Raw genomic sequence first — 13,201 nt, 5'->3', positions numbered from 1 at the left:
CGCTGGAGCAGCGGCGGGCGCTGCGTGACGGCCCTGGAGCGGCACCGCCCCCGCCCAGCCCCGCCCCGGGAGCTGCGGGCGGGCACCGTCCGCTCTGTCGGGAAGAGAGGGAGGGAGGAAGGAAGCAAGGCGGACCTGCTGGCAGGACTCTCTTCCGCAGCCGGCTCGTGAGCTGCTCGTTTGCCCTCGGTAAGAGGCTGAAACGTCCCCCCCGCCTCTGTCCCTGTGCTCCGGCCGCGGCGGCCCCGCTCCCCGCCGGGCCTGCGGCGATGGGGCCCGGCCGGGCTCCGGGCGCTGCCGCGTCTCGCACCACCTTCACCCTGCCAGGCCTGCCTGTAGCTCGGGCTGGGGGCCCTTGATGGCCCTGGGAGCTGGGTGAGGAGGTCGGCCCTCCCTCTCCTTCCAGAAGTTCTTCCCTTGCCCTGCCTGGAAGAGACTCCTCGAGGAGGTGACTGCTGCACCCGGGGATTTTTACACTATAGGGGAGGTAAAACCAGTTCTGCTTGGTCCTCAGCTTGCAGGAGGGACCTCGCCTCCAGGGTGTCCCCGCATCTTTCCCGAAGTGTCCTGCTTTCTGCAGGGCCTGTTGCTTTAGGAAGCCAGACTCTGAAATTCGAGGACACACAAAAGACCTATTTTCCAAACTAAAATACTGGCGAGCGTCCTTTGTATAAAACTCTTCTAATTTAGGCTTAGGGTTTTTTTTAAGATTTGCATAATTTTCTAGTCTGGCCAACAGAGACTCGCGGCTGCAGGGCTGGAACACAAGGTTGTGTGCAACACAGCAAAGCTTCAAGTTTCTTGGACTTTGTTTCCAGCGGAAACCAGGATAGGGTTTAAAGCCTAGTGTACTTGTGGAGGAAGTCATTACTGGAAAGCCTAACTGTCCAAGGCAAGAAAATGATGTTAACAGTTCAGCAAAGAAACTAAGCTTAATGAGGGGGATGTGTCAGTGTTAGAGAGAAATCTGTTGAGGAATCTGAGAAACAAATTTACATTGGATCTATTTACTGTAGATTGAATCACTGTTAGGCTTTTTGAAAGACTAGCCCAACTATGTCGTCTCCTGTTTACATGCTCTTTTTGTAGTTGCTATTTACAGCTATATTGAGATCTGTTTGCCTCCTATGTGACCTTTTAAGGGCTGTGAACAAATCACATTAATATTTTCATGTAATAAAACTAATTTATAGCATGACATTTGTTTTATAGAGGTAGTTGCAAAATACTACAAAACCTGCATACCATAGCTATTCTAACTTTCACGTATGTTCTCTTTTTTCTTCCCCTGTAGTTGTTTTGGTTTGGTCTTTTCTATTATGGGGAATTCTTAACTGGAAGTAGGCTGGAGAAAAATGTGACCTTTTACACTAGGAATTCGTATCGCAGACCTGAAAAACCTGGGACACTGAATTTTTAGAACAATTAATATTAAAAATATAGCAGTAATAGTGAGCTTTTGACTGGAATGTGTTACAATGACAGTTAATTACATAACATGCATTCTTGTCTCAAGTTAGTAAACTAACATTCATGAAATATAAGCTGGGGATTTTTGAGAATATAGCCAGTTATATGGCAGGTTTTGGGGTTTTTTTCCAAATGGACTTAGAGATTCATAGTTGAATTTGATATAAATCATTTACAGTTTAACTCTGCCTGTACAGTACAAAAAGGTATTTTTTTAACTTGAAAACGGCTTCTGCCTTTCCTTGCTGGATAGTTTAAATGTTATTTCATGTTTTTAACTTCTCAAGTGATATTACAGCTACAACAAGATAACAGGGTCCCAGCAACGTCATATGCTTGGAAAGTAGTATTTATTTCTTCTCTTCTCAGAAAAATGGCCCATGTCCCAGTCCTTTTCCATCTTTGCATGCTTTGAGAAGAGGATAAAGATGATGTGTAGTCTTGGACTCTGATTCAATTACTTGCTTTGCATAGCTCTGAAATTCACGCTCTTTACCACGTGCAATAGCTTCTTTCTCAGCTTCATAGTCCAAGTCTGCTTGTTTTTCCTGCTGTCGTTTTACCTGCTTTTCAGCCTGATGAAGAAAAGGGAATAATAAAGCTTAGTATTTTGTTTTCAACATCACTCTCTTGTAAAGCATAGGGAGGGTAAAAGCTTACAGGAAATCTGTGGCACTGTTAATTGATACTTGGCACTTGTCATCCCTCCCCACTTCTCTCCCCTGCCATATGCCCCCAGAAGGGTACATTAAACAGATGAGTGAACATCAGCATTAGCTGCTGCTCTTTGATGACCTGCCCAGAAGATACAGGAGAGTAGCAGTAGAACATCATGGCACAGAACAGGATGTGATCTGTCATTGCAAACCAGCCTTGACTTGCACCAATGCTCTGAGGAGGCTGCTCTCCAACACCAGCATATGCAGAGCACACATGATTTAAAGAAAAACAACACCCAACAAACGAAAAAACCCAAAATACCCAGCAAGCTTCATTTCTTCCTCTCAGCATGAACTAATGCTGTTGGTTTAGATAAGTGTTTCTTTCTGAAAAGGTTGACAGGGTACAGTTCTCTACTTACTATTTGCTGGATCTGAATTTTCTGTACTTCCATGTTTGTGCCATGTCGTCCTTCTTTCTTGGCTTTTTCCATTTCATGGTAGATGCGGGCATTTTCCATTAACACATCACGTTCTTTTTCAGCCTCTTCTTTTTCCTGTCTCTCCTTTTCCTCTTTCATCTTAATCTGTAGTTTACAAGACACACACAAAAAGTTAACCAAGGAGGTGTCCTGCTAAGCTGAAAGTCATCTCTCTCAGCAGAAGCAGCCCTGGATCAACGCTCCGAGAAGCACTGTCATTGTGGCTGGCCAGTCTCCAAGCCCAGCGTTTTCAGCAGCCCTGGCAGATGTGCACCCAACATGGAAGTGGGAAAGGGAGAGGGGACCCCAGGAAAGATGTCAGTGGACTTGATGAAGCCTGCTGAGGCATGGCACCAGAGCCAGCTGTGATCTGGGCCAGGCTCCTCGGCTGAAGTAAGCAGCAGTAAGATCAGCCCAGGTTTCTTACCGCACTGGCTCTGTATTCAGCAATAGATTCAATGGCAGCCTTCTGTCTTGCTTCTTTCTCTTTGCGTTTATTTTCTTCTGCAGCTTCTATTTTTGCAACATCTCTAGCAAGTCGATCGTCTTCCATCTTTAATGCCTCACTCAGTTGTTTAGCTAATTGATTAACGATTTTGTCCTGTTGTTCCTGTGTTTTTCTGCAGAAGAACATGAGCTGCTATAACATACTAGGGTAACACACCTGGGTCTACCTGAAGCTACCAAACTGAGCAATCCTGTTTCTAGTCTTCTCTTCTCTTGCCACAGAGGCTGGCCCACCCACCCAACTCAATGATCTCCTTGCGTTCCTCCTGTTTGTTTTTTTTAATATTATCTTGTTTAGCAAATAAATGTTCCCTGTATTCATGTAACACCAGCTTTCTGTTGCAGTAATGAGCTCAGTGAGGAGTCCACCTAGCACCTTGCCATCATAAGAGAAATTTTGGGAGTATTAGACAAAAGCAGGAAGAGAAGGAAACTCTTAGATTGACTCAGTGGTATCATCATGTTGTACCTTCAATGTTAAATTGATAAACCATCTCCCCTTAATAAGAACTCAATGTAACCGATTAATTTATGTGCTTAGTTAAGAAGTCAAATAATTTTTCTTGATCTGACTCAGAGAAATTTAGCTTATACTCAAAAATATTTTCGTCAAGGATCTTAATTGTCTTTAATTGTTGAGGAGGTTGGAGGCTTGGCAGGACACAGGAAAACCACTGTTCCCAATACACTGGTGTAAAGCTCTATACTTCCATAAGCCTTTGTGCTTTGAAGGGGGGAGAGATTGCTGCCTAGCACACTTAGTACTAAGGAACCTGTGAAAGAATTTCCTTATTCTCCTGAATTCCATACTCTCTCTATCAGTAAATTGTTGATTGTGTTACATCATTGGTCTGAAAACTCTGACTACAGTATAATTTTTAGTTTATTTACAGTTTATCCTCTAGCTTTGTACCCACCTACGCATTTCAGCTTCTTTCATTTTTCTCATCCGAGCAATAGTTTGCTTTGCTTTAAAATGAGCTTTGATCCGATCATCTTCTTCCATTTGTTTTTGTTCCTCTATTGCTTTGATTATTTTCTGGTCAGCTATGTATTCCTGTATGGTCAAAACAGTCCCTGATATAACACATAAAGTTTAGAATATCTGGGCCTAGGGTAGCAACTTAACAAGGATCACTCCCTGTTCCGTCTTCTCATGTTTCTTTCCAAGGGAGAAGAGAGGAGAGACTTTTCAGGACTTCCACTTACTCCCTATTCAAACATGCATGAAGAGGAGACAGCAGATGTGAGGAAGTGGAAGGGGAATTGAGCATCAAACACGTGCTGTGCAATACAGAGAGCATTATCCCATGCTCCCATTCACAGACATGGGAGAGTGGGACAGTGGGAAGCATGGGACTGTCCAACCCCCACCAACAGCCACACAGACCATACTGCTCCTGGCCCATCTCTTCCAAAACTATCCCAGTCTTAAGAGCTTAATCCAAAACATAGCTGAAAAGGAGTTTTCTATACTTTTATGTAAAAAAACAACTGTCTTTTGCATTCTGGTCAAAACCATTCTAAGGCACTTCCTATTTTGTACTTAGCAAGATGCTGTTTAAGATGAAATGAAAAGGCAGCAGGTCTTGACTAAATTTCTAAACATCTCCAATCATAAGCAGAAAGTCAAATTAAAAAGATATGTTCAATCTCAGGCTATTCCCTCTTTCTAACAAAGAAAAATGGGCATAAAACAGCAGGAATGTGAATCTTAAATCCAGTTCTCAAATCAAGAAGAATATTTCTTCATATCTACAGCCGAATCCTTAATCATAGACAAATCAAAACATCGTGCCAACAAGGTGCCAACGTCCCTTCAGACAAAGAAGAGAAAAGCCTCCAAGAGGCTTTTCTCAAAAGCACAGAGTAAAGACATGGCCTGCAACTGGCAGGGGAGGCATTTGATCCCCTGCTACTGAAGCTGTCAGCAAACTGTTGCCAGTGGGCCCATTTATTTGTGGGCTGAGTGCAACCATTACAGCCAAGGTGAAACAAGCATTTTGAACTGTCTGCTTTCCTGTTACTTACATGATACAGCCTCCGGCGTTCAGCTCTTTCCTCCTGTTCCTTTTCCTTTCTTCTCTGAATTTCCAGTTGGTGCAGTTGATTCAATCTCTCTATTTCTTCTGCTTCTCTTTTGATTTCTATCTTGGCCAGATCTGCCTGATGCTCGTGCTCCTTTATTCTGAATTGGAAAAAGGTGAATAAATGGGCTAGGAACTGCATGAAGTAATGAACAGATATATATTCTGCATAACCATAGGTACCTTGCACTGAAGAATGTGATACTTTGAGTTGAAGATAGGTAGAATGTCAGAGGTGAAAAACAGCATGATTGTCTGTAATGGTAGCCCTCAGTCCTCTAGCCAGAAATGAGCTACATGGTATACTCACAGTTTGCAGTCTCATGGTAACAAGTTTTAGGTGGATGACTCATTAAAACCATTGCATTCATGGTGTAGCTCTGCAACATCCTCAGAGAACAAGATTTCCCCAGTGAGACCCACCATACCTGTGCTTCTCCTTCTGGGCATGCAGACAGCAGCTTAAGCTGGTAGTGTTTTATGTATTTATATGTTGGGCCTGGAATGTGTGAGACCAGACTTTGAACCCTTCCCCTGCCTTGGGAAATTTGATTCCTTCTTTCAGAGCACCAGGGTCAGTCATATAAATACCACTGGGGACCCCTCCATAAGATTTCTGGAAGAGCTGAGAGCAAGAATAAGAAGTGACAGTAATGTGTTCTCTTGATGGGCAGTCTGGAAACTAGTTATGAGCAAATGGAAATTCTGGTTTAACCTTTTCCTTCTCTGGAACCAAAATTGAGTTAAACACAGTTAAATTTAAGTAACAGCATTAGAACAGTGATTTGAGTAAAACCTATTGATGCCTGCCAGAGATGATTTTACATGCAGACTGCTGGCAACTAAAAATGTATATTACAGCTTTTCTCTTTTGGGCAAGATTTTCTGTGGCAGTTTGAATTTTTCTTTTAAAGTGTGGCATTTGTGAATCAAATTATTAGTAGGTTTCTGTAAAAACCTTTTAGAATAAATTTGTGATAAAAGTTTAAGTAAAGAATAAAGTAGGGTTGCTCTTAATTATTACTTACTGTTCCAGCTGATCTTTGCGTAGTGCTTGCTCCTTCATATAATGCTGCTGTTCCTTTTCTTGCTCTCTGAGAATGTATTCTTTAAATTGACGTTCCTCTTCTTCACGTTCCTTCTTTTTGTTAACAACTGACTTCAACTTTTGAAATTCAACTTGAGCATCTCTTTCTTTTAGGACCTCAGTAAGTAGAAGTGCACTCTGCAAGAGAACATTTAAAGTAATTTGTGTGTTCAGAAGTCTTTAAAGACATTCAGTACAATTTGAATTTAAAAATTGTAAGTTGTCAACAAACGTGGAACTGTTTCATTCTGTCGTTCTGATAGGATAGGTAGGTTTTTGCATGATCGATAATCTCCTTCCGTTTTGCTGCTCGGAACTTTGCTTCTTCCAAATCGAGTAACTTTCTTTCTTCCTCTTCCCTTTCTTCACGTAATTTTTTGGCTTTAAGTTTCTCTTGTGCTAGGCTCTGTAGTGCAGACAAAATCAGAAATCACATTTGAATTTTGGGTAGTGGGGTTTTTTTTGTTTAATTTTGCATTTTAGCTTTAATTAAAAAAAATAAATGTTTATGTTAGATAGTAAACATATTTAAATGGAGTTTAGTTAATATACATATTCAAAAGTAAATGCTAAACAAAGAGAGTACAGCTAGAAATGTTACTATGAGTGTTTTGGTATATATGAAAATGACTACTCTTGTTTACAAATGTATCTTGTACTTACCACAGTGGCATTGGGCGGGTCTTTTACAGCAGCTTTGGAGCCTAAGTGAATTTCTTCCTGTTCTTTCTTCTCATCAAGGATGTGTGCTGCTTCTTTAGTGCTGTTCTGAATCCTTTCCCATTCTGTTTTTGGCAATACAATTACCTGACGAAGATCTGCTTCATTTGGAAGGAAATACCCATCTGGAACGTTATTTTCTTCCAAATGATGTGGTGCTGTGCAGAGGGAAGAAAAAATACTGAGGTTACTTGATATCAGAAAATCCAATATTCAAATGTGTATCAGGATTTGAATTCTCACATAGTAACAATACTAAGTTATGCTTAGTATTGGTTACTCTCTTCATCCCCATACCCCAAAGCTAAGACAGGGTACCTGTATCTGTAGTCTAACTATGGCCAGTGCATGTACTTGGACTGTGGCACTGACTGACTGATCTGTTTGTATGTCACTTTGCCTGTCTGTGTGTATGTACAGGTTTGGCTTGTAGCAACTCGCATTTTTCAGGCAGTACTTGGGCATGATTCTGAGAACAGCAGGGACGAGGTACCATTCCCAAAAGGAAAGGGAAAATATTGGTAAAGCCATTCCACTGGCTGGATGAGGCAGCAGTTTGAGCCCAGGCTGTGCCTTACTACTCTTGTCCTGCACACTCATTGTATTTACTGAAATAGATCAGTTATAGAACATTTTCTTGATTTGTTGGCAAGACTAGCATTTCTTCATTGCATTAGGCTCACATACACATGTGCATACATAAAAGCAGATTTTCTAGATGATCGCTAGGTTTTGTGAAACGCTCTTTCAAGTGTCACCACCATTTTTGGAGGCAATGGCACACTGCATGGAGTGGCGTCCTGTAGAAATTCTCTGTTTGTCTGATTTGCTGCAGACTGACACGCTGTGTCCGAGGTGTAAGGAGGCTTTCTCTTACACTGACACCGATGTCAAAGGCTATTTCCCAGATGCCGTGTTGCTAATCTGTTTGTCTCATGATAGGGCGTGATCCTCTCTCCCTGTCCCAGGTGAAGGCAGCCTTGCCAAAAGTAAAGTAAAGGTGCACTGAGGTGGCACCTCGTTCTTCCCCAACTGCTGCCATGGGAGTTCACGGGACCTGCGCTGGGTTCAGCCAGTTCTTGGGCCGAAAGTGACCCGTCCTGCTGTCTGCAGCAGGGGGAGCTTTGGGGACAGTCACGCTGGGCACCCCCACAGCCTCCCGGGGCCGTGCGCTGCCCCTCCGCCGGTCCCGGTGCCCGCGTGGGAGCCGCACTCACGGGCGCGCCGCCGCCGCCGCCGCCCCGCCGCCATCGCCCCGGGCCGCGCCGCCATGTTCCGAGACGCGGGGCCGTTGCCGGGCGACCCGGCGGCGCGCGGTGACGTAGCGCGTGGGCGGAGCGGGGGCCGCGCGGGTGGGGTGGGGCGGGGCGGGGCGGGCCGGGCGGGCGGTGTCGGCCCCGGTGTCGGTCCCGGTGTCGGTCCCGGTGTCGGCTCCGCTGCCTCTTATCCGCGGGTTCCCGTCCCTTCCCCGCATGGCGCTGCTCCTTCACCGCGGGTCCCTGCCCTTTCCCCGCACGGGGCTGCCCCCCTCGCCCAGCCCTTTGGGCGCCCGCCGTGCCCCCGCCGGCGAAGCTGCGCTGCTTTAGCCCTCGGCGGCGGCTGGGAGGGGGCGGCCCGAGTCCTGCGCGGGGCACGGGCTGCGCGGCGGGCCCGGGGACCTGCCCGTGAGGGGCAGCAGATTCAGCTTCACAAAGGGCTGCGTTTCTTTTCGTGGGCTGCTTTGATTTGGCGCGTCCTCGTTGAAGGCACTGGTTCCAGGTGCTGAGTACACGTTTCCTTTTGAAATCCCTCTTGAGGCGTTTTGCCAGGAGAATCCCGGTTGGCAAATGCTGATAGAGAAATTTAGAACCTGTGGTCGAACTGGTGGTGCGTGAGTACGGGAAGATTGACTCTGTGTTAGCAAGTATTATTAACTGTAGCACCAGTTCAGATCCTGTCACAGTAGCTATTTTAAACAGAAGTTGGACACTGAACTTTGACCTTTACAGACTGCATTTTTAGCTTCAGCACAACTTCCCATAGCTGTAGTGGCCATAAATAGTTTACTTTGTTTAGATATTTTCCTGCTGAATTTTTCTCATCTGAGCACAAGATCAGGTTAGGAATACAGTACTTGTGTTTATATAAATAATTTTCTTTTTTGTTTGTTTTGGAAACTTGTTTTCTCACAGCTATGAAATTGCTGTTGGTTTTTGATTTTGACCATACAATCATAGATGAAAATAGTGATACCTGGATTGTGAAATGTGCTCCAGAGAGAAAACTTCCTAATGGATTAAGAAACTCCTACCAACCAGGACACTGGACAGAATATATGGGCAGAGTCTTTGCCTACTTGGGAGACAATGGTGTCAAAGAAGATGAAATGAAAAGAACTATGACAACAATTCCTTTCACTGCGGGAATGGTAGATCTTCTGGGGTTTATTGGCGAGAACAAAGAGTTGTTTGATTGCATTATTGTTTCAGATTCTAATACAGTATTTATTGACTGGATTTTGAAAGCTGCTGACTTCCATGAGGTTTTTGATGAAGTGTTTACAAACCCTGCAGCATTCAGCAGTACTGGCTATCTTACTGTACAGAACTTCCATGCTCACCATTGTGCAAAGTGCCCAAAAAACCTTTGCAAAAGGAAAGTTTTAAAAGAATTTCTAGATAAACAGTTGGAGCGAGGAGTTAGTTATACACAAATTATGTATATTGGTGATGGTGGGAATGACTTATGTCCAGTAATGTTTTTGAAGAAGAATGATATTGCTATGCCCAGGCAGGGGTATACCTTGGAGAAAAAGATTTCTCAACTGGCTCAAGATCTCAGTCCTGTACAGTGTTCTGTTCTGGTTTGGTCATCTGCTACTGACATTATGTCTTACCTGAAACTCCTTATAAAGGAATAATTCAAATGATAAAAGTAAACTGATATATTAACTTCCTGGGAGAGAAAAACTGCATGTATATAGAAGCACAAAATTGGAAATTTGGGCTAATATCTGAATTGACTTTTTTTAAACACAGTATAAAGCTGTTTATGTTCAATCTTGGCAATATTAGGAAAGTGAAGTAAAAAAGGCCTTCTAACATAGTACATATTCCAACCTAAGTGGAGGAGGGGGATTTTGAGAGGACTTGTCATTATTCTTAATCTACTCTCTCCCCACCAAGCCTTTACCAACTATATAACTGACCTTTGCTGTCCCACACACTTGGGGGAAGGAGTAGGATTAGTGCAAAAAAGAATGACATTCTTTACTTAAAAAACATTAGGTGACAGAAGCATGGTTCTAGAACTGTTAGCTTTTATACTTCTTTGATCTGATTATAAATTATTTGGTATGCTTGTGATCTTGTTTCATCTGAAGATGCATCTATATTTTCAATCTACTAAATATTTTACCAGACAAAATGATTTTTAATAGTTTGTATTATCTTGTATTGTAAAGACAATAAAAGTTGCTGTCACTGACATGTGCAGTTTATGTCATGTATTCTGCTGGTCTGTGTGTCGTCAGGCACCTGTTCTTGTGAGGGCCTGGAGAGAGCGAGCACAAGTGTAGGTGTCAGCCTTTGGCTAACACCTTCATTTATTTTGCCAGTCAGGCCCTTTCTCTTCTGGCAGGCAGGAAGGATGTTGCTGTTCTGTTTAAAGAAAAGTCTCTCTCCCATTCCAGCTACTGCCCCAGCGGTGGCTGCTGCCACTCTGTGTAGAGCTAACATGGGTTTGACCATCCATGCCGACAGCTCCGAGTCAGCTGGGTGCCTTTTCCTTGCCTGGTTTCTGCTGCAATGCACAGGCCCACAGAATGGTGTGTATATATACATGTTTACACTGATTTTACTTATTCACTCTCATCCATATCTATAGTACAATCCTCTCTTACAGGGTGGAAGGAAACATCTATGTCCATTTTAACTTTTAAACAGAATTGTTCTGTCTTTAAATAGTTTAAGGAATCATTTGTGAACATTCAGTGTCTTCACCACTGACAGTGTGATGAGTCTCAAGAGTTTGGCTATGCTTATAAAGATATTAAAAATAAGTCTCATTAAAATTAAATAATGTATTTCCATGCCAAATGTTTTTCTTCTTGTAGTCCCACAAAAGGTTCAGAAGGATGATGTCATCTGCTATTAAACTGAAGTTGGTTTTAGCTTAAGTGCTTTAATAGCTGATAAATTAGTCCAGTTTCACAGCATCTCAGTTGCTGATGTCTGAGGTGTAACTCAACAGCCTGCAGTTGCCATATTTGTCTTCTTTTGTTTTCTGTGCAGCATTGTTCTCATTTTCTTACAGACACTAGATGTTGTCACTACCTTCTTTTTTATTAATTGAAGATTTTTAGGAGTGGTCTTGCCTATTTTCAGGCTGATAGTGTATATAAATAAAGATTTCTGTTGCATAGTTCCTTCCTTGCTTCACCTATTTTAATGAATTGTAGAAGGCTTCTTTGAACAATCTGTTGTCCAAGATGTCCAGAGTAATATACTTGAGTTCTCAGGAGCTTTGCTTTATTGATGGATATTTGATAGGTATCTGAGATGTTCATATTAGGAATCTTGCCCTATTGTCTTGCAGAGGGGCATGAAGAGAATATCTGATGAACTGGTAAGTCTCAAGTTTTGACAGGTTTAAATTGTCCGATTTACAGGTCACACAAAAGACAGTAATGGCTGTTGCATAGGACACTTTTGTATGTTACTTTGGGTTTTAAGTTGTTGCTGTGGTTTAACCCCAGCTGGCAACTTAAGTATCGCGCAGGAGCTTGCTCACTCCATCCCCCCCCTCTTTGGGGAGGAGAACTGGGGAAAAAATTAAACCTCGTGGTTTGATAAGAACAGTTTAATAATTGAAACAAAATACAATACAGTATTCTGCTACATCTAGTACTAAATTATTATGATAATTGTAATGAAAAGGAGAGATAAAGGAAAGAAGTCCAGGAGAAAAAAGTGATGCCCAATACAGTTGTTCACCACCTGCTGACCAGTGCCCAGCCCACCCCCAAGCAGGGATCGGCCCCTCCCAGCCAACTCCCCCCAGTTTGTGTACTGAGTGTGACATCCTATGCTATGGAATATCCCTTTGGCCACTTCGGGTCAGCTGTCCTGGCCACGTTCCCTGCAGTTCCTTGTGCAGCTCTTCACTGGCAGAGCATGGGAAACTGAAAAGTCCTTGACTTAGGGTAAGCGCCACTTAGCAACATCCAAAACATCAGTGTGTTGTCAGCATGATTCCCATAGTAAACCCAAAACACAGCAGTGAACCAGCTACTAAGAAGAAAATTAACTCTATCCCAGCTGAAAGCAGGACAGTTGTGTGTCTTTAATTCTAGATGTACTACTGAATGTTCCATGTTCTGTGCTGATCTCTTCTGTGATTTTAGAACTTAGTCGTGGTATAGCTTGCTTTCAGCTTGTCCACACATCTCAGATACTGCTTATTTAAAAAACCCAAAAAAGTAGTATGTCAGTAATTACTCAGCTTTTTTTTGCCACTTATATTAATTATTGCTCTTTTGGCCTTAAGGAACCTATCTCATAGTTTGCTGTGAGAGTGAGAAATTGGGTGAGAAATTAATCTTCACACTCAAAAAGGGGTTCTTTTTCTGGTTTTGATGAAAATACTGAAGCAGGAGTTGAGAGCAGATTAAGTAAAATAGACTACTTCAAATATTAGCAATTATGATCTAATTACTTCAAGTAGAGGGTAGAGCTGATGCTGTTTGCTAGACAAAGTGCATGTTGGAGACAGAAGAAATTTTTTAATTCCAGTAGGCAGACCATTAAGCTGTTAACCAAGTCTTTTTTGGGTTTTTCCTTCCCCCTCTTAATAAAAGAGAAGAGAGGACTTTTCTGAAGCATCACAATTACCAAATTTTTCCACATTTGGTTATCATGGAGGGGAGATGAGTATCTCCAAAAGGTGAAGGTGGTTTGAGCTGGTAATCCTGCCAAAAGAGAAAGGGAGAAGCTCCTTGAAGGGGATGTATGTTCAGTACTAAGTGTTGCTGACCTCCAGACTTGCTGACAGTTTAAATCTACGTGCTGTCTGGGAGGGAGATGGCTTGGGTAAAATGTTATGTAAAGAAATGCATAATGGAAGGCATCTGTGTATGGGAAAGTCTGTATGGTGACAGGTCTGCCACCATACACCAGCTACTATGGAGAGTACTTAGTATTGTGTGTTAGT

General features: G+C 42.9%; 3 protein-coding genes across 12 annotated transcripts in view; 2 read left to right on the top strand and 1 right to left on the bottom strand.

Annotated features, from left to right (window-relative positions):
- The first annotated feature begins 74 nt into the window (after positions 1-74).
- Positions 75-10,477, top strand: PHOSPHO2 (phosphatase, orphan 2). Of its 10 annotated transcripts, none has more exons than XR_001878139.1 (3): positions 75-189; positions 407-487; positions 1,295-1,779. XR_001878139.1 is itself a non-coding variant. In XM_017835383.1 (3 exons), exons 2-3 carry the CDS (start codon positions 5,288-5,290, stop codon positions 9,909-9,911), a joined length of 762 nt encoding a protein of 253 aa, XP_017690872.1. In that variant the 5' UTR covers positions 81-189; positions 5,279-5,287; the 3' UTR covers positions 9,912-10,477. The 10 variants fall into 10 exon arrangements, 7 of the variants coding, with proteins under 7 accessions (XP_017690872.1, XP_017690902.1, XP_017690890.1 ...); XM_017835383.1 differs by lacking the exons at positions 407-487; positions 1,295-1,779 and adding exons at positions 5,279-5,321; positions 9,184-10,477 and having other exon boundaries at positions 81-189; XM_017835413.1 differs by lacking the exon at positions 1,295-1,779 and adding an exon at positions 9,184-10,477 and having other exon boundaries at positions 81-189.
- SSB (Sjogren syndrome antigen B) overlaps positions 81-13,201 on the top strand; it is a 30,003-nt gene continuing 16,882 nt past the window's right edge. Inside the window, exon 1 of the mRNA XM_017835341.1 lies at positions 81-189. The gene's annotated coding sequence lies outside the window, so the exon portion shown is untranslated. The remainder of the gene's footprint in view (positions 190-13,201) is intronic.
- Positions 1,738-8,266, bottom strand: CCDC173 (coiled-coil domain containing 173). Its single transcript, XM_017835306.1, is given in 10 exon segments — positions 1,738-1,844; positions 1,847-2,045; positions 2,552-2,716; positions 3,039-3,231; positions 4,036-4,175; positions 5,150-5,306; positions 6,234-6,430; positions 6,525-6,698; positions 6,956-7,170; positions 8,230-8,266. Coding segments are annotated over 10 exon segments (1,566 nt in total). The 5' UTR covers positions 8,264-8,266; the 3' UTR covers positions 1,738-1,752.

This window comes from Lepidothrix coronata, unplaced genomic scaffold (genome assembly GCF_001604755.1).
Source record: "Lepidothrix coronata isolate B3197 unplaced genomic scaffold, Lepidothrix_coronata-1.0 Scaffold7, whole genome shotgun sequence".
NCBI classification, from domain to species: Eukaryota; Metazoa; Chordata; class Aves; order Passeriformes; family Pipridae; genus Lepidothrix; species Lepidothrix coronata.
Note: the sequence above shows the minus strand (reverse complement) of the source record. Positions and strands in the feature narration are given on the sequence as shown.